At 39.0% G+C, this 26,968-nt stretch overlaps 1 protein-coding gene across 1 annotated transcript in view; it reads right to left on the reverse strand.

The window, feature by feature from the left end:
• ITPR3 (inositol 1,4,5-trisphosphate receptor type 3) overlaps window positions 1–26,968 on the reverse strand; it is a 133,353-nt gene that overhangs the window by 62,312 nt on the left and 44,073 nt on the right. Inside the window, exons 3-11 of the mRNA XM_063297634.1 lie at window positions 19,245–19,366; window positions 9,090–9,176; window positions 7,224–7,382; window positions 6,532–6,630; window positions 6,296–6,379; window positions 4,331–4,477; window positions 3,729–3,824; window positions 2,264–2,308; window positions 126–268 (exon numbers count right to left, since the gene is read on the reverse strand). Of these exons, the coding sequence (XP_063153704.1) occupies window positions 126–268; window positions 2,264–2,308; window positions 3,729–3,824; window positions 4,331–4,477; window positions 6,296–6,379; window positions 6,532–6,630; window positions 7,224–7,382; window positions 9,090–9,176; window positions 19,245–19,366 (982 nt within the window). The remainder of the gene's footprint in view (window positions 1–125; window positions 269–2,263; window positions 2,309–3,728; window positions 3,825–4,330; window positions 4,478–6,295; window positions 6,380–6,531; window positions 6,631–7,223; window positions 7,383–9,089; window positions 9,177–19,244; window positions 19,367–26,968) is intronic.

The raw sequence follows: 26,968 nt of genomic DNA on the forward strand, positions 1-26,968 counted from the left end.
GTAGATATGAACATTCTCCTCCTGTTCTACATTGCTGATGTGGTTTCTATGCCAAACACTTATTTCCTTCTCTAGATTGTGCCTGTTGTCTCTGTTCTCATTCAGAAAAATACGGATATTCTCACCGGGGGACAAAGGAATCAGTCTTCTGCAGTGTAGTGGGATCCAGTTCGAAAAGAGATGCTATGTCGTTACCATGGGGCACAGCTACAAGCCGGTACTTGATCTTTTCCCCTGTGAATCTCCGATTAGAACGATTGGTTCCTGCCTGCCACAATATAAGGAGGTTTTCAGTTCTGTTAGCAGGGCCACAAAAGCTCATGCCCCCCAGAATGGCCAACACTGCTTCATGGAATCTTTAGAGGGCTTCCAAATTCTCCAGCCATGTCCAGAAATACTCGTATCAGTCCTGCCATTGCTTAAATAATTAGGACGTCCAGTTTCTTTCGTAACAAGCACCAATCCAGTATATAGTAGATGAACTGGGACTGGGGTAAAAAACAGTAATCTAACATCTCATCAATTTACTATTAGAGACGGAATATTCAGTAAAAACCTCCTTTTAGATATATCACATTATGTATTTTTAAATATCTGGCTGCTTTAATATATAGAAAAAGAAAAGATAAACAAAAAAGGGAAAAAAATATAATACATATAAAAAATAGCTTGGTTTTTAAATACACCATTAAACTTGGCCACAAGGAGTAATACTGATAAATTTCTCCTTTATATCAACAAAGAGCCACTTTATAAGTAAAGAACAGATACTTCTCCTTAGTCATCTGGTATGGCACAGCCTTTCCGTCTGAAAAAAGTAACTTTTCATATACTCCCCATGCTCAATAAACACATAGTACTTTATACAGAGATAAATTCCAAAATTTTGGTATATAAATCTAAATCATATTCACATCCTTCTGAAAAACGCACTAACAAACTTATGGACATTAAACCAAAAGATGATAATGCAGCAAGAACATATCATACACATAAGTGTCTCCTCCATCATTTTGTGCTTTCAGCAAGAAAAAGTTGACAGCCAACATTTTTAGATCATTCTTTAAGGTATCCAACATGGAAGAAATTTAGTAAGATAATTAAGTCATCTCATTTTAAGAGCATAAGAAACTTTTAATACCCCTAATGAAGGAATTGTTAACATGGGGTATTCGAACTCTTTATTCCAAGGTTCTTAGAAATAAGTAATATCCACCTTAACAATAGTCTTTAATTGTTTACAAAAATACTGTTAGATTTGGAATTGTCCAAAACACATTTCAATGCTGCTAATGCGTTGGGACCAAACTGTGTATTCAAACAATGTTTTAATCTAATATATTACCAATGCAAGTTCTAGACAATCCAATCCTCTTGTAATAAACTTGACTGGCAATTCACAAGTATGAATAACCCTATTAGTGCAGAGTTTTAATAAAAACTGCAATTTTTAGACTGGTATTATCTGAAGTGTATGTTTATCATGGGCAAAAGAGTCTAAATTATACTTTTATTTCAGCATACTCCAGATATACTTTGAGGCATTTAATGCTGCAAATTCAGTAGGATTTTTATTAAAAAAATTAACCAAACCACTGCCATAATATCACAGGGGTCAAATAATAATGTTCTACTGATGTCTATGTTGGATTATGGATGGGAATTAGATTTAGCTATGACAATATTCTAATCTAAAAAAGGATCTAAAACTTGCTTAAAATCTTCAACCACAATTATCTGCTCCACATCTAAACAAAATATTCAAAACACTTAGAAACATCAGGATAGTCTTTAGTCGGGCCACAGTAATTAAGAAATGCAATTATTATTATCAGTAGTAGCAGTAGTAGTAATCATCAATCTTACTTCTAAATCACTTATTTTGTAATCCATTACAAATTTTGAAGACTTCTTAATCAAAGTTATTAAACCCTCAACAGATTTATATATTTGATCAACCCATCTTCTAGATTAAAAATATCTGTCTTGTGAAAAGACAAGAATTTCTAGTAAAAAAAATGACTTCGTGTTTTAAATTGCCCAATTTGGTAAGTATTGGGGCTTTGTACCAGGTATAGCGATTAATCTGAAATAGATTTATTTCAGAGAATTAGAAAGCCACATGCACACATCCTCTATCAGCAACACCCCAAAATCCTCCTTATTAGGGAGGTTAAATCTTGGACTCTTTCTCCTGCTTTTTCAAATCAACAATCCCTAAATCTAACCACCAAAAGCATTTCTAACATAACGGGCAGCTTACCGAGGGCTTGGTCTCTCCTACCTCTCCCTTGTAGCTGGGGTTTTCCTGAGAAGTTAAGGAAAGAATATCAGCATAGAAAAAAGAACGAAAATCAACTGATCTTTGTCTTTTGAAGTTCTAAAAAGCAGCTTATCAAACTTATTTTTTCTCTGAAACTAGAACTGAAGATCAGAGTGAACTGATGGTTCAAGTGATAGGGAATATCAATTTTTTTTCTGTAACATCCATTCAGTACCTGTATAATATGCTAAGAACATCTGGCAACTAGTGCAAGTAGTTGCTGGAGAAATTTTACTGTGCTCAAAACTAAAATAGCTTCAGTTAAACCTCCCTGCTTCAAATTTGATTGCTTACGGTTTTCACAACACAAAAACGTAAATTGAAGTAAACCTTGTGCTTCACATCAAACTTGCAGCTTGTATGCAAAGCTGAATGTTTCCCCAGTGCTCTTTCTGAAAAAAACCAAACAAATCTGGGATACGAAAAACAAGATGCACTGTGTGGGTGGGTGTATCCTAGCATATGTTGATAGTTTTGTAGCACATATAAGAGAATATGATTTTAAAGTCAGTAGAACTCCCCTAACACATATAGACAGAATAACATGAAGATACCCATTCAAACTTCAAGAAGGATCTATATGAACTCCCTCTGTCTCTCTCTTAACAATGTCTTACAGGAGGATTAAAGTAATTTCTCTCTGTCTGTATTCTATAATGTACAGTATTAGTCACATCTTATAATGCAATAAAACAACCTGGGGGAAAAAAGTAATTTCTCTCCCCAAACTAAATTGAAATTTATCTAGAAAATCAATTTTGTCCAAGGGAGTCTGTTGCACTGCTTAAGAATCAAACTAGTGGCAATTGCCAGCAGCTGTTCTCCATTTCTGAATCCGTATTATTTAGATTTCTTTATGACCAGTCTGATTGCTATGTCTTGGTACCATCTTCTCTCAAGGAGAAATTTATCATCTGATGAACGCAGTCAGCCTTCCCTTTCCTTGTTAGATGTCAAAAGCCAAGACAGGCAAGGGACAAGCATATTAATGGTTACTGAAATTGTTCCAGGACCTTGTAACTCATCTAATTGGGCCTGGTGGTGAACAGACAATCTCTTGTTAATGGAACTGGAAAGTCCAAATGCAAGCAATTTTATCTTCAAGATACCTTGCAAATTTGTCACAAGTTGTAATCAATTTCCTTTTAAAGCCAGAATATAAAACTCTTCACTACCTGGAACAGTACAGCTGGACAATATTACAAAAATGCAATTTCACCCCCACCAGATTGGTGTTTGTTTTATCTGTGATGTGAAATGTGTCCTGGAGAAATCTAAAAAGTTAGTTTCTGGCATTTTTGAGCCAGTGAAAATGTATTCATATCCATTGTTTCATGGGAACTGATACCACTGTCTTAATGTATATATGCACATAATATTGCTATAATTTATGCAGTTTTTTCACCTCTGCTGCTAAATAATTCCCAGTGGCAAGGTGTTTGAAGCGATATAAGCCATTCCAGTGTCCAGCTCCACCACGACAGGGATCATGATGGACTACCTGGGAAAAAACAGTCAGTATGTCATTAAATTGTAAGTTCTATCGATAATGCAGTGGCAAGTGCTAGCAGAATTAAGCTGCAATGACACCAAAAAGGTAATATGCATGCAATGACATATTACATATCATGTAAATGCAAACATTACACACCTGTATCCAATTATTGGACAGCAAACAATGGTATCATCATCCAAGTGTCATCCTTTGCCCCAATTTGCTCCCTCCTGCAGACACCCATAATCAAAGATGATCCCAACACACAAACAGGGAGCTTGAGTTTTGGAGAGCATGAATTATTGCTTGCACTGCTGTTGCTGCTATTGTTGTTGTTGTTGCTATCATCATCAACATCATCATCATCATCTAAATGGCCCCAGAATGTAATGCCCCAGAAATTCCACTTTCACCTTTTTTATCATAAGGAAAACTCAGGGCCAGGATACCAATACCCACATAATTATCAGGGAATAATAAAATAGGGAGTTACGGATACGCCTAACACTCACCTCAATTTCCCAGAGTGCATTGGAACTTGTGGCTGATGTTGCTGATTGCCTCAAGGTAGTTCGAAGGAAAACATGGAGCTTGCCCTTGTATTCATCACAAGTGAGAAATTTCTCCTGTTCTGCATGGAACAGTCTAACCACATCCCCCTATTTGGAAATGATAGAAATACCAGTTTCTATATACAAGTATTTTACATGAGATAACCAAACAGCATAATTTTCTCTAAAGGAGTAAATTTGTGGGGTGTAAACATAGCAATAGCGGTGTGAACATGTTGGACACATGCCTCTGCCATGCTGGGAAACAGACCAATGAAATTATTGGACAGGTTAGTCATGACTAACTAAAGATCTATGGATTTATGTGGAACAACTCAAAATATGCCTAAGACATGGGTGTTATCATGCATTTCTGGATTTGCTACATCTTGTAGCAGTCCAATTACAAATAAGAGTTTTGTTATGCAATCTTTATTAATAACTTCACTGAAGACTGAACAGCAGAAAAATAATGCTGCATACTTTGAACTACCCACAAGAAAGGCAGAGACATGTTTCACACCTACAGAAAACACCAAAAACTATTACTAAACCTTAAAGAGAAAAGATAATTGGTTCATCTTTCCCAGGATGCACAACCTCAGTCCCAGGATCATATGCAGCTCTTGAAAGCCTTGGATATGGCCCCTAGAGCTGCTTCAGAAATTGACAACAAATTGTCAATTTTAATATGATAGAAGAGAAGAAAAGTAGGAATAATTAATTCAATTAAACTGAAATTGAGGCTAAACTAATCAAACATATCTATTGTTTGTCTTGGCCCTGCCACTTTTGTCTTAACCACACTTAAAACTTGGGAGTCCCATCTCTAGCATGTCACTAAAAAACCAAGTGCATCCATAGCTCACAAAAATATTATGTACCTCCCAGGAGCATCCAGCAAAGTCAAAATGGTAGTTACAACCCTACAATCAAAGTGCATAGCCACCACCTTGACTTTTTTAAACCCTCTGTTGACACCCCTATTATCCCTGATATAAACTTCTATTGCTTACTTCTGCTGGTAACACTCCTCCAAGCTGTTAGATGGTCTCCTAGATTTGCAGCCTGCTAACAAAAATGGTAGGATTGCCTTCCCCAGTGTGGTGCCTTCCAAATATTTGAACTATACCTCCTGTTTTCTCCAGACCATGTAACCAATCCGAGTTATAGCCCAAACTATTTATAGGACACCAGGCTGACCTCAACTTTGCTTGGACATACAGTTTAAAGACTTAATTGCTTATTTAATAAGCAAGCATTTTTTAAAAAAAATATAAGTTTATGAAATGTATACTAAACTCCAAAGCAATCATGCAGTTTGACTACAACTGCAAGTTCACTGATCTATCCATATTTGGAACTTTATACAGGTGATACTTCAGCCTTTCCCAACTTGATATGCTGGGTGGGGATGATGAAAGCTAAGCCCAAACTTCTGGAGGGCACCAGGTTGGGGAAGGCTAGAATATAAACTATTATGACAATTCTCCTCTGCTTTCTGTAGCTCAGTAACATCATTCAGAATCTGAAATAATACTCTGGAGCTCTTTATCAAAATGCCCATTAAGATCAAAGAATCTCAGCCCCACTAGTTAAACTGGACCAGAAAATCAACCCCCCAGGAAGACTAGAACTATACTTTATTGAGATAGGCTGTAATAACAGAATCTTTCAAGTCTGATTATGTTTTACTTCCCCTCCTTCTTATACCCCAGTGAATCAGGGAGCCATTTGCCTGAGTCACTTCCGAATATTACCTTGCTTCCCGGACTTAAAAAATGTTTATGCCCTTTTTGCCTAGATAACGATTCTTACATATTTCTGCCAAGGTCTTCTCCCTTACACTTTACAAAAAAAGAACAATGCACCAAGAAGCAGAAAACATGCATAACAACTAAAGATGGATATGCACAGACTTATTACCCCTTTAAGCACTTCTTCCATATGGTCTCGGAATTTCATAAACAAGTTGATTTTCCAGCTAGTGTTGCAATTGACTGAATTCACCTAAGGAAAGCAAGGAATTACAAAAAAAGATATGACATACATAAGACAGGGCCTAAATTAAATCTCAAATAGCAATTGAACTCCTACTATAATTTTCTACACTCTCCCCACCCCAATCTTTGGAACACCTTTCTTCTCCCAGCTTCTGATACCTCTTTGCATCCAGGATTATCAGCAAGCTCATAGTTGCTAGCATGTAGTGGCTGCCCAGCATTCACAGGATTCAGAATCACTTTGTCTCCAACAACTACCTGAGGAAGGATCACATAATCGTTAGGGGGCATTAATCACAAATATGAGAAGCCCCTCCAAAATTTTCCCAATAAACATGACAGAAATTTAGGACTGAGGAACTGACAGCACAATCTCAAAGGATCATCTGTTCTGCATATATCATCTAAATTTCTTAAGTTTATATCCTACCATTCAATTCCTTGCAGCTAAGTACCTCAATCTATTTGGTCTATACAGTAGCTATATCACCCATATAAATCATAACTTGATGTAGCCATCAAATAAGGAATACACATTTCTGAATTTACATGATTCTACATCCCTTTGTTATCAGCTTGGCATAGTATCTCCTATTTGCTTCTTTCCTTAATAGGTTCGAATGCAAGAAATGTGGAAATTTCAGTCATGATATCAAGGTAGGGACAGAGAATACGTCATGAAAGTCCCATCACAGATTCCATGAATAACTGAAGCCAAGTTGATACCCCTTTGTAGGGTTCTTTGTTGTAAAAGTGAAACCCACTCCACTAAGAAGTACAGAAGCCTAAAATAATCCCTGTTTGTAAAGCCCATAGAGATCTATTGGGAGGAGTCACATTATCATACTCACGTTATCTCCATTGCTCCTCAGTTTCCAAAAGGGTTGGATAAAGAGCCAGGATCCTTCATTGCCTGTGGCATCAAGAGTTACCCTCATGGCATTCTTCTCCAGTAGGGCAGGGAGGCGCTTGTTTACTGTCAGATACTTATTACTCTTCATGTGGAGAAGCTGGAAAAATAAACATATAGTGCAAGTCAATACCTATTTTGAACCTTTTATGGTACATGCTAATACAGAGAGCTGGAGAGAAAAATTAAGTCCACATTCCACAACTATAGAGAGTATAGAGGATGACCTTGACAGAGAGGGAAGGTCCATTACCAAGGCAACAAACAGATAAACGTGGCTTAAGCCCATAAGAAGAGAGAAATTTCTGTTTCTTGGTTTGGGCTAACAATAATCATAGTGAAGAGGAAACATTCTATTTTATAAAGTACATGTTTTCAGTAGGGCAGATAATCTGCATCCTCAACCTCTTCTCTATTTGATGCTCCTTACAGCTTCATCTCAAACCCCCTTTAGTTAAAATCACAAGGGTGATATGAATCCTCCATGAAACAACAAACTGAGTAGCTTGATGGGAATATTAATTACAAAGTAAGATAAATCCTTTGACTTCAGTTCAAGTTAATGCTTCATAGTATGTCTAATAATTAACCTGAAATCATTCCCATATATTGCATCGCACTTTGTTCCAAAAGAGATGATTGTTTTTACAAGTAAGAATGTCCCATTAGGATAAATTTCAGCTACATAATGTAAAGACTGAGATCAAGAAACCAATGACATTCCCTGGTATCACCCAGTCTTATTGCCTGCCAAATGTAAAGAATGGATGATTGAGACAGAGAGAGAGAGACCGTATCAGTTGAGATAATATTCCATGATGAATTGCTGGAAGGCTTTTGCTTGAGTGATATGAAAAATGTGGCTATGGCATTGATCCATGAAAGGTGTTTAACACAAACACAGCTATAACTTGATGCTATCATTGTCAATGCTGCAAGCAACAATAATTTAGCAACCTAAATTTGAGGCCACTATTACAGAGGGTGTTAAAGGGCCAGCTATTTAATTTCTTCTTTCAGTTTTCTACAAAATAGGAAATGCATAAGAAACAATTCCATTCCTGATACACCAAAGTATCTTGAGTCCATCCTGGTCAAATAGTGACAAATTATCTGACCAAGTAACTAGACTTAGTGCACATTAGTTACAGCCCATACTCATTCTTCCACTTCTCCTTCATAATTTTATTTATTTATTTTGTATGGCATAGCAGAATGCAGCACTGTTGCATAAAAATCACAAAAACAATATATAAAAGTGTATAAAATATAGGGCATTGGGACAATAAATTATTTTAAAAACATGCAATACAAATGATGAATAAAATTATTAATAAATTAAGTTATGTACGAGCAGTTACTAAAGTAACGAAGCCTATGGCCAGATATCTAAATAGTTTAGCCATTGGACAGCAGTACCCTCAAGATGAAGTAGTTTTTGCAGGGAGCCAGGGAACTTCTGAGGGGACATTCTGAGGGGACATTCCTTCATAATGATATTATGCTTTGTGACTGAGGTAAAAGATAATGATAGGTAATATGAGAGTCATTGCCATGAACTGACATTCCTAAGAGAGTCATCCTTTCCCAACCTGGATGCTGTCTAGATGTGTAGACTTCAATTTCCAGAATTCTCCAACCAGCTTGGGTATTGTTAAGAATGTTGGGAGTTGTAGTCCACAGAACTGAGGGGCACCCGGGTTTGAGAAAGCTGTTCTAGGTAGACGTATTATTTATGCAATCAAATTAAAATGGAGATTTAGACTGGTAACTGGGCAATGGCCAAGAGAAAGCCAACATTCCATACCTGAATGACACTTCCATATTTCACCACATCTCCATGCACCTTCTTATTCTCTGTTTCATTTTGCTTCTGTTCCATCTGAGCTGCGTGCTGTTCAGAAATATAAAACATAGCAAAATTAATCCAATTACAAACTGTAAAAGAATGGAAAATACTTGTTAGAAGAGGATCAAGAATCAAATAGAGGCTGGGTCCACGTATTGTGCCACTTCATGATGGAGTTTGTTTGATTTTGGCTTTGTAGGTTATACAAACTTAGCCATTACGGTTTATAATTCATAGGTAATGGCTTTCTGAAAGTCATTTTGCTTCAACAGGCAACATAAACTAATAAAACTCCAGTAAAGCATTATCTGTATTTCAAGTTGTTTAAATCAGTACAAACTCTGCATACAGTTTCCTGAAGATATCAATAAAAAGCTGTAAAAGTTAGAGATGGGATATTCTTTTTTTAATTATTGAATACTGCAGGAAAAAGAAACGTTGCCCTTAGAGTCCCCCCAGCTGGTAAAGATTTGGCAGGAGGCTTGATGAGGATAAATATTGTGTTCTACATGGGGCTGCCCTTGAAGAATATCCGGAAGCTTCATCTGGCGCAAAACACAGCGGCACGGGCAGGTATGGGTGCCTCTAGAATGGCACACGTTACACCTCTGCTCACACGCTGCATTGGGTGTCAGTTTTTGCTTCCAGGTCCAAGTCAAGGTGCTGGTTTTGACCTTTAACCCCCTTCATGGCATGGGGCGGGGTTGTTTGAGGAATCATCTCTTCCTGATTCTTCAGCAAAGGATCGTTACCTTGCCGTGGTGCTGGAGCTTGAGCACCTCAATGATGCCATGAGCTAAACCGTGAAGGGCCACCCAAGACGGGAAGGTCATGACAGAGAGGTCAGACTAAATGCGATCCCTGGGGAAGGTAATGGCAACCCACCCCAGTATTCTTGCCGTGAAAACTAAATGGATCAGTACAACCAGAGATATGTCCGTATACCATCGGAAGATGAGACCCCCCAGGTCGGAAGATAGTCAAAATGCTACTGGGGAGGAACAGAGGATGAGTTCAACTAGCCCCAGATGTGATGACGCAGCTAGCTCAAAGCCGAAAGGACGGCTAGCGGCTGACGGTGCTGGTGGTGAACGGCGAATCCGATGTTCTAAGGATCAACACACCATTGGAACCTGGAATGTAAGATCTATGAGCCAGGGCAAATTGGATGTGGTTATTGGTGAGATGACAAGATTACAGATAGACATTTTGGGCGTCAGTGAACTGAAATGGACTGGAATGGGCCACTTCATATCAAATGACCACCAGATCTACTACTGTGGACAAGAGGACCACAGAGGAAATGGAGTAGCCTTCATAATTAATAGTCAAGTGGCGAAAGCAGTGCTTGGATACAATCCAAAAAACGACAGAATGATCTCAATTCGAATTCAGGGCAAGCCATCTAACATCACAGTGATCCAAATATACGCCCCAACCACAAATGCTGAAGAAGCTGAAGTAGAGCAGTTCTATGAGGATCTGCAGCACTTACTGGACGACACGCCTAAAAGAGATGTTATTTTCATCACAGGAGACTGGAATGCTAAGGTGGGCAGTCAAATGACACCTCGAATTACAGGTAAGTATGGCCTGGGAGAACAAAACGAAGCAGGACATAGGCTGATAGAATTTTGCCAAGACAATTCACTCTGCATAACAAACACTCTCTTCCAACAACCTAAGAGACGGCTTTATACATGGACTTCACCAGATGGACAACACCGAAATCAGATTGACTACATCCTTTGCAGTCAAAGGTGGCGGACATCTGTACAGTCAGTAAAAACAAGACCTGGAGCTGACTGTAGTTCCGATCACGAACTTCTTCTTGCACAATTTAGGATCAGACTAAAGAGATTAGGGAAGACCCACAGATCAGCTAGATATGAGCTCACTAATATTCCTAAGGAATATACAGTGGAGGTGAAGAATAAATTTAAGGGACTGGACTTAGTAGATAGGGTCCCGGAAGAACTCTGGACAGAAGTTCGCAGCATTGTTCAGGAGGCAGCAACAAAATACATCCCAAAAAAAGAGAAAACCAAGAAGGCAAAACGGCTGTCTGCTGAGACACTAGAAGTAGCCCAAGAAAGAAGGAAAGCAAAAGGCAACAGTGATAGGGGGAGATATGCCCAATTAAATGCAACATTCCAGAGGTTAGCCCGAAGAGATAAGGAATTATTTTTAAACAAGCAATGCGCGGAAGTGGAAGAAGACAATAGGATAGGAAGGACAAAAGACCTCTTCCAGAAAATTAGAAACATCGGAGGTAAATTTCAGGCAAAAATGGGTATGATCAAAAACAAAGATGGCAAGGACCTAACAGAAGAAGAAGAGATCAAGAAAAGGTGGCAAGAATATACAGAAGACCTGTATAGGAAGGATAACAATATCGGGGATAGCTTTGACGGTGTGGTCAGTGAGCTAGAGCCAGACATCCTGAAGAGTGAGGTTGAGTGGGCCTTAAGAAGCATTGCTAATAACAAGGCAGCAGGAGACGACGGCATCCCAGGTGAACTGTTCAAAATCTTGCAAGATGATGCTGTCAAGGTAATGCATGCTATATGCCAGCAAATTTGGAAAACACAAGAATGGCCATCAGATTGGAAAAAATCAACTTATATCCCCATACCAAAAAAGGGGAACACTAAAGAATGTTCAAACTATCGAACAGTGGCACTCATTTCACATGCCAGTAAGGTAATGCTCAAGATCCTGCAAGGTAGACTTCAGCAATTCATGGAGCGAGAATTGCCAGATGTACAAGCTGGGTTTAGAAAAGTCAGAGGAACTAGGGACCAAATTGCCAATATCCGCTGGATAATGGAAAAAGCCAGGGAGTTTCAGAAAAACTTCTATTTCTGTTTTATTGACTATTCTAAAGCCTTTGACTGTGTGGACCATAACAAATTGTGGCAAGTTCTTAGTGGTATGGGGATACCAAGTCATCTTGTATGCCTCCTGAAGAATCTGTATAACGACCAGGTAGCAACAGTAAGAACAGACCACAGAACAACGGACTGGTTTAAGATTGGGAAAGGAGTACGGCAGGGCTGTATACTCTCACCCTACCTATTCAACTTGTATGCAGAACACATCATGCGACATGCTGGGCTTGAGGAATCCAAGGCTGGAGTTAAAATCGCTGGAAGAAACATTAACAATCTCAGATATGCAGATGATACCACTTTGATGGCTGAAAGCAAAGAGGAACTGAGGAGCCTTATGATGAAGGTGAAAGAAGAAAGTGCAAAAGCTGGCTTGCAGCTAAACCTCAAAAAAAACCAAGATTATGGCAACCAGCTTGATTGATAACTGGCAAATAGAGGGAGAAAATGTAGAAGCAGTGAAAAACTTTGTATTCCTAGGTGCAAAGATTACTGCAGATGCTGACTGCAGTCAGGAAATCAGAAGACGCTGAATCCTTGGGAGAAGAGCAATGACAAATCTCGATAAAATAGTTAAGAGCAGAGACATCACACTGACAACAAAGGTCCGCATAGTTAAAGCAATGGTGTTCCCCATAGTAACATATGGCTGCGAGAGCTGGACCATAAGGAAGGCTGAGAGAAGGAAGATCGATGCTTTGGAACTGTGATGTTGGAGAAAAGTTCTGAGAGTGCCTTGGACTGCAAGAAGATCAAACCAGTCCATCCTCCAGGAAATAAAGCCAGACTGCTCACTTGAGGGAACGATATTAAAGGCAAAACTGAAATACTTTGGCCACATAATGAGAAGACAGGACACCCTGGAGAAGATGTTGATGCTAGGGAGAGTGGAAGGCAAAAGGAAGAGGGGCCGACCAAGGGCAAGGTGGATGGATGATATTCTAGAGGTGACGGACTTGTCCCTGGGGGAGCTGGGGGTGTTGACGACCGACAGGAAGCTCTGGCGTGGGCTGGTCCATGAAGTCACGAAGAGTCGGAAGCGACTAAACGAATAAACAACAACAACTCTTCCTGATTACATCTGCCCATCCCATCAGATCTGGCAGAAGGTGTATGTTGCAGATCCCATCTGCTACGGAGTTACATCTGGCAGGACCCAGGAGACGGGCCTTTTCTGCCGTGGTGCCCACCTTATGGAATACCATCTGCCTGAAATGAGATTGGCTCTATCCCTGCTAATTTTCCGAAAGTTCCTCAAAATTTGTTTATGCCATCAGGCCTGGGGCCCCAAGGTGCTGGTAAGTTGCTGAGGTGGCTCCATTGAAATTAGTATCTGCTGCCCTCTTTTTGCCTTTTAATCACAAATTTTAAATTCTCTGAATTTGTTAATTGTTTTTTATATTACTGTTTTATAGTTTTTATTGTACATCGCCCACAGTCACTTTTTTGTGAGATGGGCAGCCATAGAAATATGATGATAAATAAATAAACAAATAAATATTCTATGGGAACTTCACAAGAGTCCATGGGGCTCTAGAATGCCAGATCTAGAATTAAATTTGGGCTAGAATCAAATCTGGGCTTTAGAACTCAGAACTGGCTCCTGGGTTACAGCAGGAGCTACAATTAATTGAAAGGGACTCCTAATTCAGGAGCAAAGAATCTTTTTCAGATGAAGATCTTCTCTGAAAGCCACAGAAGGCATGCCAGTTGATCTGATGAGGCCACCAATTGGGCAAGGCTGAAAGAGTTTTTTCCTTCATTGCATGTGGAAACTGAGCAGATAGGATTAGGCTAGAAGTTGATGCATTTTGCCTTGCAGATGTTAACGCTTCCATTTCCACCTTTATTTTTGTGAGGAGGATGAGGGTGGAAATAGTACTACCAAATATCAATTATTTTACCACCAAATTTCATCAGAACTGTTAGGGGGCAGGGTACATGATACAAGTGGCCTGCAGATTGCAGGTGGCTCACATCTGCCCTAGTCGGTTAAGCAATTTTTTAAAAAACGTTGAATTATTTTTAACACCTATATATGCCTATGAAATAAGTAGCAAATAAAAAAAAAGATGCTTTCTATGTTACATAGCTTCATCATTCAAACACAAGAAATGCATGCTTTTTCTCAAAATGATTGTGTTGCAGTTCATTTTATCTGAACTTGTGTAAAAACAGCACAATTCTGCAGACATAGATCAAACTGCACTACTAATTTAGTATTTTTTTTTAAACTGGGTATTAACTCTACTATTAATAGCTGCTTAAGTTGGCCTATAGAAATGCTAGAAACATAATATATTAGTGAAGAAAAGCAGCAGAGAGCGAGGCCATTGCTTTCATAAGCTGTGAATATTTTTTCACATCTAGCTCTTTTTAATAAAAGCTAAAAATTTCAGAAGTCCATCAAAAGTATAAGGGTATTCGAAAAGAACCATGCACGGCTCATTTGCCTAGAAATTGTCTGTCTCAATCACAGACTCCATGGAGGATGTAAGGAAGGAGATTCCATTTCTCATATAAGTGAACTGAAGCAGAACAGTGCAACGAAGTAACAAGAGATTTTCACTTCAGTCAGTGCCCATTAAGTGGTACAGAACTGGTGCTGGTGGATTTCTGAGCCTGCCCAGGAAGAAAGAGAAGCCCTGTGAGATGTGAGGAAATCTCCATTAGAGCCATGAGTCAGCCACTTCAAAATCAGTGGCATAAAACAATCTTCCAGGTTGGCATGCAAATCACAAATCCATCCTGGCAGAAGTTGCTTTTTTAGGGTCGCTTCACTGGCAATCCAAAGCTCTTTTTTAAAAGGCAACCGTGTTTTATTTAATTAAATTGTAATGTTGGTAAACACTGGATTAATATTTGACTCGGTTTTCAGTCTGGCAGATAAAAGCAGAGCACACACAGCTTGGGGCAGAACTGTAGTTATAGAGAAATATGGGTGGCAAAAGGAACGGTAAGAAAAATAAGCAAATAAGCCCTGGGGCTATGGGGCTTGGACAGCGCACAGGAAGTATGGGAAGGAGCAGATAGTGAAACCGACCAAGATACGCAACAGAAAAAGCCTTCCTAATTGACTCATGCTGGTCCTAGAAATGGATCAGAAACACAACTGATGTCTCAGGAGTGGCCTAATGTTTACTCTTCTCTATAGTTCAGGCTTAATATTATTTTTAAGGATTTTGCTTCCTGTGGATCATAAACATAATTAAAAATAAACATGGGGATTAGAATCCAGCATTTTATACATCCTTCTTTTCTTGCTTGCTTGCAAGTGTTTAGCTCATGGAAATGCTGAAAGTCTTTCATGAAATCTCAGAAACCAGAAATTTGAAAGATGTCCATTATCTAGGGAAGGGCCTGCAGCTTTTCACTCAGCATTACCAGTAGAAGCACACTAAATTATGTAAAATAGTAATTATTCTGGGACATTTCTTTAATACAAAAATATAGGAACGATTAGTGAACAATAATGCAGTGAAGCCAAGAATTCAACATAACAAAACTCAATCTGTTTTTCACCTCATCCCCAAAGCCCTCCTGAACCAGAGTTAATTGCTAGTCTTCTAGGGCACAAAAGAGACAGCTAGGGCATTGCATGGGACAGGTGCAAAAATAGGAAAGAAAAACCTGTGATGAATTGATAACAGGAATTCAGGAAAAAGGACTTTTTCTTAGCATCTTAAGGCACAAGAGGGAACAGCTGTCAACAGGAAAACATTCTGATAATGCCAATGGAACTTAGCAGAGAAAAACATGTCCCTGTGGTGCTTGCTAATGCATGGATGGGCAGCTGTTTCATCCATAGCACCAAAATGAAATTCAGCTGCCTTCACTAACGCAGTGCCTCTCAAAAATGTTCATCTTCATGGCACCAGACTGGAGAAGGCTGACATGCAGATTTGTCTAGTGATAAGTCCAATTGAAACCAGTGGGAGCTACGTCTGAGTAAACATGCACTAGACAACATTTTAAGGCTACCTCTGATGGCTCCATCCAATCTCAAAGGTTTGGGAGAATAATTTCAACATGCTTTAGTCTTTCTATTCTTTTATTCTGGTACTGTTTATCTTTTGGAACTTTATTTCCTCTGATTGAAAAGCAGTAGTCAGCCTAATCCAGAAAGGGATAGAAAGATGTTTCTTGATGTATCTAATGCTCCTATGAAATTCCAGTTCCAAACATAAGACATGGTCATGATTTTTCAGTCAGTTTTTTATTGGATTTGCACTTTGCTTTTCTCTTTTGTATGATGAAGCACATGTATGATGGCTTATGCATGTACTAAATACAATAGGAAAAGTAAGAAAACATGCTTTATGTTAAGTCCTTGATAGCTTTTCCCTGCCAAATGCTTTTTTATTATATTTCAAATATTCATGTATTAATGTGTGTCCTTTCAGGCTAACTGCAATTGGTGATTGTGTGAATGAATACATTAACTGCATTGTGCAAGGTGAAAAAATCTGACAAAAATCCAGAAAAACGAGGAACAAGTAGGTCCTACTCTAAGCTATGGAACAAAATATAGGAAATGCAAGCTATTGCTCAGTCAGGCCAGCATTCATCCAACAAGTGCATTCCAAACACAGAGAAATTAGTAGCAGCAGCAGAATTCAGCATTTAGAAAGTCTTGGTTTCTGAAAAGAACACATATGCCTCTGGAAATGAATCTGGACACTTTTAGTTCATGTTCATTCAGTCAAGAAGATGAAATTGGAAGCGTGGCAATACATAGTAAAGTTTTCCTCCTCCTCCTCCTCCTCCTCCTCCTGCTTTCCAGTCCCATGCCTTAAAAGCAGGCTGACACATTGAAATAGAGCTCTCTCTATTCTGGAAATATAAGGGGAAGAACTTCACCAACTAAATGTTTATGTGTTCCACACAGTGAAAGAGACAGGAAGAGCAGAGCAAACAATCTACTGGGGGTGGCTTTGCTTTGCTTCCAATCATGGAGGTGACATAATTGTTTTCACTGGGACAAAGAGGATATGCGATTTGCCTTTATTTCACCTTGGGCTTTCTCCACTGTCTCTAATCTTTTCTGTTAGCCTCCTTCATCACTTACAAAAATCAGATGAAGTTTCTATACAGATGTCTCTTTCAACAATTTCAGTAACTGGTTGGGAATCTTTCCCAGTTTTTTCAAGTGATTTAAGTTTTTAAGAAGCAGCAGTGAAGAAGACCACTGCCTCAGAGCCTCCACTCAATATTCTGCAGAAAGCTGAGAAAGTATTGCCAGTCAGAGTGAAGTAAAGCTTATTTATCCACTACTTTTCCCTCTTAAAACCAAGGAGGCCTTGAATCTACTCTGATGGCATACTCCACTTTAACCTTGCTGCAGTAAAACACCTTCTTGAAGAATTGCACAGCCCTACTAGATAATGCCCTAAGGAAGGCAATGGGGCTTTAGCATAATGCAAACTCTGCCTCTAAACACAGCATTCCTGCAATCTGCTAAGGAAGATAGCTAGTCCAAAAATCATTACAAAATAAGTACTCAAAGATTAGACTAAGGGAATATAATCTTGAGAATACTTGCTGTCACCACAGTGACAGTTGCTCTATCCCTGATCTGTGCTTTTGGGAGACAGCACCCACCAGGGGCCAGCAGCATACTTCATGACTGACATTCCTAAGCACTTCTCCCTTTTCAGAATGCATATAAAGCTGAAGTCTTCACAAAATTCCTGCAGCACACACACATTCTTATTCTCTCTCAAAAACAAAAACAATTGCAGTTGTAGTCCAAACATGCCTGAAAGTCAGCAGGTTGGAGAAAGCTGAAATATTTAGGTCAGCGATTTAAAACATAATGGGGCACAACTTAGCAAACCATTGTGGATACATAAGGAACTTTCCATTGAGCTGAGACTTAAAAGAGACGCGTACAACAAATACAAGATGCATCTAACTACCAAGGAGAAGTACCAGCAAGTAGTTAGTAGCAAATAGCTAAATTAGAAAGGCTAAAGCACAAAAGAAATGTGGGCTCACAAGGGAAACTAAAAGAAATTTTAAAAGGCTTTTTTGGCTATGTCAGTAGTAAAAGGAAGAAAAATGAATGGTTGGGCCCACAGGTGATAGGGAAGAAATCCTTATTTCTTATTTTGCTCTGATCTTCTCTCAAAAGGAAACTATGTTCAAGTGGACCTAAGCAGAACAATTGGCAAAAGGAGAGCCTGGCAACCCCAAGTAAATAAAAAAGATGATTAGGGAGTACTTGGCTACCATGAACTTTAAGTCTCAAAGAACTTGTAGATGTCATTTCAGAGACCCTTGTTCTGAACTCTGAGAAACCACATAGATTGAGCCCAGTGCTAGAGGACTAGAGAAGGGTAAATATTGTTCCTATGTTCAAAAAATGGGGGAAAGACCTGAATAAGTACAGACCTGTCAGCTTGACAAAGAGGCAGGGCAAAATTCTGGGAAAGATTATTAAATAGTCCATTTGTGGGTATATAAACAAGAATGTATTGCTTGGCTGGAACCAGAATGGATATATCAAGAATAAGTCATGCCTAACCAGTATAATTTTTTATAAAATGACCAGTTATGTTCACCTGGGAATGAGGTAGACGAAGTGTAGCTTGACTTCAACAAAACATTCCACAAAGTCTCCTCTAATATTCTAGTATAGAAGATGGCAAAATGTGGACTGGGCTGAGCTACTGATAGATGACTAGAGGGTTGAACAATTGTATAAAATGGGCATGCATAAATGGCTCCAAGTCAAACTGGAAGAAAGTTTTGAGTAGCATGCCACAGAGTGCCATTCTAAGCCTTCTGCTGTTCAATATATTTGTAAATGATTTGGAAAATATGATTATTTTTATTTATTTATTTATTTATTTATTTATTTATTCGATTTGTCCCTGCCCATTTCCTCCGATCAGAGGACTCTGATTATCAAATTTGTAGACAAAATATAGGTAAGAAAATAGGGTAAGAAAAATGGACAGCAATACATTAAAAAAAAAGGACCTTAATGTCTTTGCGAATCACAAACTAATCACAGTGCAGTGGCAAAAAAGCAAATGCAATTCTAGGCTATATCAATAGCAGTATGGTGTCCTTCCTCTTGTTCTGTATTGGTCAGATTGTTCCTAAAACATGGTGTCCCATTCAGGGCATCACATTTTAAGAAAGACAAAGGAGAGCAACCATTTGTTTGATCAAAATAAATGTGATTAGCAAAAGGTGGTTTGGGAGCCTACCATACCTGAAGTTTCTGCAACAGTACTACATCAGCAATCTTGTCTTTGTCCTGCTTTGTTTGTTTGGCTTTCCAGTATTGCTTCTGAGCAGAGTAGCGGTTCATGGGGCATACTCTGAAGAGACAGTCTGCAATGAGAAGAAGCCAAGGAGTTAGAAAGTGGTCTCTCTAACATCATACTTCATTTCATCACGTTTATTATTTATTATTGTAATGGTTGCCTAATCCCAAATACTCAGTCTCACAAGCCTGGGCTTAAAGATAACTGATTTATTAAAGGAATAGTATGCAAATACAGAGAAAGCTGAGAATGAGCAAAAGCGCGCCAAATACAAACTTAAAAGCCTTGCTTCCAACCCAGTCCCGCCCCGAGCGCTCGTTAGCAACCACCCCCTCCCAGGTGCTAGCAACCGTTACATCTGCCTGGGAAAGTAACCTTGAACAGAGTTGCAAACCCAAACATACATTCCAAAGTAGCAAAATAAAGAGCACAGCAATAATGGAAAATACCAGCAAACGTTCAAGCATGTAAGACACGGAAGAACGGTTTGACATGTGAAACGTTACGATGTTAACAGAACATTGAAATGGTGAACATGACAATTATTAAGAGCTGCTGCACCTTTATATGAATAGTTACCATTGATAAGTTATTGATTGAATCTTATGCATACAATATGATACAAATCTAGAAAAAACCCTATATACCAGATAAAAAAAACCTTTAATGGTGGGGATACACCCACCATTGCTGAGATTAAAAGTTAACCAAGTTTCCCCACTCAAGTGCCCAAAAGCCATGTGAGAATACAAATTATCCAACAGCTTTTGTTGGATAAGAGACATTGTCACAGCAGATGACACACCTAGCCAGACTCGTCTGAACTTGGAAAGCTGAGCACGGCCAGGCTTAATTACCAATTAGATGGGAGACCACAAGATTCTGTAGACTAGATGTGAAATTGTGTCTGTGTGTGTGAGTGTGTGTGTCTGTGTGTGTGTGTATACACACACACATACATACATACCTACAGTATGGAAGAAAGCAATGACAAATCACTTCTGTATCGTTGCTAAGAAAACTGCATTGACAGATCCGTGTAGTCACCTGGAGCTGAGCGTCACTCAAGACAGCAGCTTTTATATATACATAAGTTATGACATTTATGACATTTTACATTGAGCAAATTGTCATAAATGCCAACTCCTCCACAGCTTATACTGTTTATAAGAAAACAGATTCTCATATATATTTTATAACTGAAACCAATTTTAAACAACATTGCACATACAGTTGTTAGGCAATGACAAACAACAGAAACCTTCTAATATGGAGTAAGACTAATTTCTCCACATCTTTCTCCTAATATGAAATACATATCAGAATAAATACAGGAGAGAGATAAAATTGACCCTGAAATGTCAGCCTGCATTTATTTAGCATGAAGGTAAACACGCAGTGCATGCCGATGGAACATATGTTCTTCATATTGTCCATTACAGAACAATACATGACAATAGTGAAATGCTTGGAATGCTTGGAATCAGAATATAATTTCTAGGTATAAAAAAGTTTACACAGCCAGCTGTTCTATGGGAAGCTGAACCCAATTGCCACACATACATGCATGGCACACTTTAATACCGGCCACAAGGCACTTCCTCTACCACCCTGGAGAGGAGCTTAAGGGATTGCAGGCAGGCCACTGATTAGCCACAGCATAGCTAGCCGACACCTCACCATCTCCTCCCTTTCCCCTGTCATCTCCCCATCCCCTTATCCCATGACCTCGAGTCCTCTCCTAGCAAGTCTCTTTCCTTCCCCTTGAGTAAAGCCCCCCAACACTCACCAGACACGAGCAAAGTGGATGCTAGTGAATGTATCAGGGGAAAAAAACATCACACCTTCCTCATGAACCCCATGCAATTCTTCATCAGTTCTGTACCAAAAGAGAAAGCTTTCTCCAATGCCCCCACTTCCATAAATGCCATCAGCACATTTGCTGACTGTTGTAAAACCGGGACAAAGAAGTTTCCCTCCTCCCTTTAAAAAAAAAGTTTTACCTCCCATGAAAAGAGGAATATATTCCTTGATTTTCAGGGAAAAGGAAGCCTCAAATATTTCTCAGGAGGCGCTACCTTTAAATGTGAGGTGGGGGGAAATCCAGATTTTCCAGAGGCAATAACTATCCTGCTTGATGAAGAGTTGAAGAAATAATGAAGGTATGGCTTCGGTGGATTTTGATTTTTTCCCCCCTCAAGGCCAACATGGCTATACTCCTTATTGAATGTGAGACTGGTAAGATTTTATTATCATTTTTTCTCTTTGAAAAATACCGTGCTGCTTTTTCAAGAGTTAGCTGTTTCTTGGGAAAGAATGCTTGAAGGTGAGGCAGAGTACTTTTCTAACAGAACCAAGTAGGAAGAACAAGAAGTAACAGACCCCTCACATTTATAAGTGGGACAACACCATGGAGAGAGAAAAAATTAGACTCAACCCTGCCCAAAGTTGAATCCAATTTCATAGCATTCTCCGTCTACCAAACTTTTGAGAATCACCGAGCCAAATAAATACTGTGACTCAGTGCTAATTCCAGTCGGCTTTGGAAACTTCTTGTGAGGAAGAAGCTCCCAAGTGGGTGAGATCAAAGCTCTTGATGTCACTCATTGCTATCCAGACACTTCAGATACAAAAAGAAAATCATTTCCAGTCTTGGATCACATCCCAAACTGCTGGCAAGCACATAATCAGTTATTTATATAGAGGAGGAGGAATAAGCCAGCAAAAACACAGTTCTCACTGGTTCTGGAGGGGAGCCATTTTTACATCTTGTTTCACAGGATTGTTTGTCTTGTGGGAAAGCCCCACAGCATGGAAGCCCTGGGTCATTACACCCTTGACGAAAAGATCCTTAGCAGGTTCTTTGACTTTGTTGTAGAACTCAGGTTCGCTTCTGCTAACAGCACAGGATCTGGTCAAACTAGGTCTCTGTATTGTCTTATTTCATGCTGGCAGTACATATTCATATACAATTAAATGTTCATTTGCCAAATCCCTCAATACCGCAAACCAGAAGCAAGGCAGAAGAGAATAATGCTAGGCTTCTCCTTGAGAAGTTTATTAGGATCATTAAGTTAGAGTTATGCATAAAAAAGAGTCCTGCCAGTTGTTCTACTTATGGAGGTAAGTATATGAGTTTCCTGCCTGATGGAACCAAACAGTAGAGGTTAATAGATCGATTGGGCTCTTGATACAGCTACATCCCTCCTTAATGTCTCCCAGGGCAAGAACTGAGGGACCCCAAATCATGTATCCATTGCTAGTAAGGATCAATGTTACATATATTTTTTGCGCTTTTCTCTATTTTCCTCCTCTAGCTACCTGAAAGAAAGCTAGATGATTTGCTCCCTCTATTTCTAATTTGCTCAAAATCAGACAAAGGGAAGAAAATAAAAGTAGCTTCCAACAAAAAAATACCAGAATTCTTAATAGAAAACATTCCTGGTCCCTCAACCTCAATTTAAATAAAGAAACAGAGAAGAGAACCAGATAATTAAAAAGGCCATAAAGAACTGAAGGTCACAGAGATTGGGTACTCTTTAATTCAGTGGTCCTCCCATTTTTTGCCTCAGCCAAAAACACTGAAGGAATATGTGTAAGTATTTTCATGTGCATCATGTATAGGGTTAAACTGCAGCAGTGATTCAAAGACTTCAATTTCGGTCTTTCCCTGAGGGCTGAAAAACAGGGCAAGACAGAGGTGTGAATACTTTACTAAAAGAATGTCAGCCTCCCATTGTTGATCCTGCTAGACGCTGCTGAGATTCTGGCTGGACTCTATAAACAACACCAGGCACGAATCCATTGTCTTCTTGCTGATGCACATGCATAACAGTATAGGGAGTGCAACAGTGGGGAGGGGTGTGTTGCCATCCTGCTCTGCATTTACTGTACACTGTCTGTTCAGTTCACTCCCACAACCAACCATTAAAATATCCATTTGGCAAAGAACAGGACTTGAATACTATCCTTGTTTTCTCCCAACATGTTCAAACATAAGGCTGTGCCGTATTGAAAAAGCCTTGGGGAAAGTTAGAGTGAGAGGGAACAGGAACTTGCCAGCTTCTGTTGTCCTGGCCAAGTCCTGAGACTTTATAACTGAACTCTGTGTTTTTAGCAGGATTCAACGGTTCCTGCAAGATCCCTGAGTTTTTGCATGCGTGTATCTTAAAATCTACTTCATTTAAGAAGTCTGCGTCTCTGTAAATATGCACAGTCAGTATCTTCCCAGTAGCTGTGACTGGGTTGTATATTTTGCAATAAGAAGTGGTAAGTATGTAGCATTTCCATGAGTCAGGATGTACATGTTTAAAAAGGAATGCTGGAGCAATCTTCAGTGACCCAGTTATTGGGGTTTCAAGCTAACAACAGTCTTGGAAGGGTAAGAAAAACATGGTCTCAGAAATGCCAGGATCCAAACAAGCTATACAAGCAGAAAAGAAACCCAGTCCTTATATTTGTATTATTGCTTGCCCCTCCTTGCTCCTCTTCCGGAAGGCCTTGAAGACTTGGTTTTGTCAGCGGGCCTGGGGACCCCAGGTTACTTCGGAGCCAATCAAGCGGCTGATATGAATGTGTTTGCTGCCACCGTGGGGTGTGTATTGTGTTTCTATGATTTTTAATTCTGTAAGCCACCCAGAGTCATGGTGGTGAGTTGGGTGGCCTTATAAATTTGTAAGTAAGTAAGTAAGTAAGTAAGTAAGTAAGTAAATAAATAAATAAATAAATAAATGACAAATGTCATAAAATAATTGTAGTGGTCAATAACCTGCTTCATTACGCAGCTCTCATAAAGTACATAAAGTAATAAAATTCAATTAATACAAATATTGCATAAAGCAAGAAAACATAAATATTTCCAAAACCAAACTAATGGTAAAACCTGGGATATAATGGGATAACTGGGATTAAAAAAAAAAATTTTCCCATCACAGATTTAAAATGTCTGGGACAGGGAAAAAAAAACATTTTGTAGCAAAAAAGGGATCAGATGAGCTCCCTATGAGAGCTGTTCTGCTGCTCGGATACCATCAAACAAAAGCTGGACTTATTGTGAAGTATTTTTCTGGCCACAAAAAGAAGGAACCAAAAGCAAAGGGTTAACTCCACATCTTGTCTAAAAGGCAAGACTTGGGATTGTTTCCCAAATAAATTATGCAGTTCCTATACACAGTAACTAAATAGGCCCCCAGTAAATCCCCAAACCTAGAAATACTGTATATGCCATTAATTTTAATATCCCCATCCTAAAGTCTCAGTGTTTGATAACTTAATACATACCAAAAAATTATCTGTGTGTGGAGGACATAGCCCACCCCAACCCCCCATGGATGTCTCTTCAAAGATATCATGCAAAGTTTCAGATCAGACAGTTTTAATAAAATGATTTTTTCTGAGTTAGAAGGATCAGTCATTTCTTTTTTAATGCAATGGTATTTTAATGAGTTTAACTGTGATAATCTGAAATTGCTCCAACTGAAATCGCACAGTATCAAGAAGAGAAAAGGCACTTGAGCCCTAATGGCATTGACTTCAGGGTCAGTACACTAAATCCAAAAGTGAAAAAGCTTAAATCTCTGTAAATATGTCCTACATGTTGCTAGCCTTCTAGAATTGCAAGATTAATTCTGTTTCAAAAGCCTACACTACAGCTAATGTCACATATCCATGCAGAAAGGTTGGGGGCACCTGAAAATATTCCATTCCAACATCAGTGTTTTTCTACTGTGATTCCTTGTGCGTTTCCAACAAGGAATAAACAAGAGAGGACATAAGGACAAGACACAAGAGAATAAGGCAGACATACAGTACATACATGTGAAAATAAGAGGACCACTATTCCCGCCAACTGCAGGGCTGCCTCGCTTTCCACATCAAATGCAAAAAAGAACAATGCTTTTAATTTCACATACCATTGGTAGCTATAGAACTAAATTTGAAAGCAAAGGGACAGAGCTGACATACCTAGATCAAATGATAACAGAAAAAAAATTAACAAGCCACAAACAGACTTGATATATCCTGTTTAAACCTTCAATTAGTTGGAAGCTATTCTCATTCCATCAGGCTTATCTACAGTGTTTCAGAATGCATACCCTGCTTGGAACAGATACCATCTCTCCCTTTTGAGCAATAGGTCAAATATGTTTCAAAAGAATTTAGGTTATGCTTCCCCCCCACCCCCATCTGCTTGTTCGAGCTTGCTTTTTCCTAAAATTTAGCATTCTCTTTAACAGAGAAAGAATGCAAACATCAGGAAAATATCGTTGTAAGCCGCCCAGAGTCACTTGCTGAGATGGGCGGCTATAGAAATTGAATGAATGAATGAATAAATGAATAAATAAATAATAGCAGAGAGAAAGCTCATAGTGATATAATTAATTTTTTTACTGTATTTATACTGTTATGAACTTTGACTGTATCGTGTTTACTTTCTATTAACCATATCTTTGGAGATGCTATGCCAGATATGTTTTAAAGTACTACCGGTACAATAATCGTCAATTAACTTAAACAGAGGTTTGGAAAACATATTTAAACTGTCCTAGAAGAAAGATACATGCACAGTTTCTATACTTCAGCAGCTGCAACGTGCAAAAACACAACTTTGTAGAACGCGGCACTATTGTGATCTTAAGCATGCATCTACATGCAACTGCATTAAAAAGAAGACATATAAATCTCCATTCAAAAAAGTAACATCTAAATCAACCTTCCAGAGCTTGGTAGCCTTTAGATGTACTGGGACTACAACTCCCAGAATTCTTCAGCCATTGTGTAGATGCAAATAGATGCAGGCTACACTAAAATTTAGATTCTAAGCTAGAATTAATCATTGTAATATTACAAAGGCATTCCTAAAAATGTGAGGGGAGGGAAAAGAATAGGAGCAAGAATTTTCTAGGCGCAGGTATTGGAGGACAGGACCATCATTAGTAAAAAACCTGTGCCAATCCTTTCCATGCCAAATGGTTGAAAAAGCTCTTTCTGTAAAGTTTCGAAAGGAGTCTCACTTCTGAGGGGAAAACCCCCAATACAGAGAGAAAATTGAGTTACCAGGGTTGGATGCAGAAGGACTGGAAAACAGGGTTTTTAGGAAAAGAAGTACAGGGATTCAGTTTGTTTGTGGCTGTGTGGTTGGTTTGGCCATTACATACTCTTTTTCAGGCCAAGAGCTGCCCTACCCTTTTGCTGAATCATCCCCATTTCCCTTTGGACCAAGACATGAGGTAGCCAATAGCTAAAGACAGACTTCAGATTCAGTGACTCTTGCATGCATGGGAAATCATTACCAAATACTGAGTCAAGGAAGGGGTGGCTAAAGTATGCCAAATGGGAGTAGTCCAGATTAATGCAGCTGCTTCAAGCCTGTTTGCTCAAAAGATCTCTGATCTCCTGCCCCTCCTCCATACCAGGCTATTTCTACAGAAAAGCAAATGCCTTTCTATGAAAGAAAAGTGCTTTCTCCAGTAATATTTTTGTGTTCCTGAGATTGTTGATATGGAGGCCTTGCCCTCACCACAATCCTCAAAGCTGCATTAGGTCGCTTTAACTTTTGAAACTATATTGCTCGTTTGTTTTTTACAAACAGCTGGAAATAGAATGATTCCATATGCAGCACTCAATATGGTTTTGTTATTTCAGTAATTCCTATCCCTAAACCAAAATC

Source organism: Candoia aspera, chromosome 3, assembly GCF_035149785.1.
Source record: "Candoia aspera isolate rCanAsp1 chromosome 3, rCanAsp1.hap2, whole genome shotgun sequence".
Taxonomy (NCBI): domain Eukaryota; kingdom Metazoa; phylum Chordata; class Lepidosauria; order Squamata; family Boidae; genus Candoia; species Candoia aspera.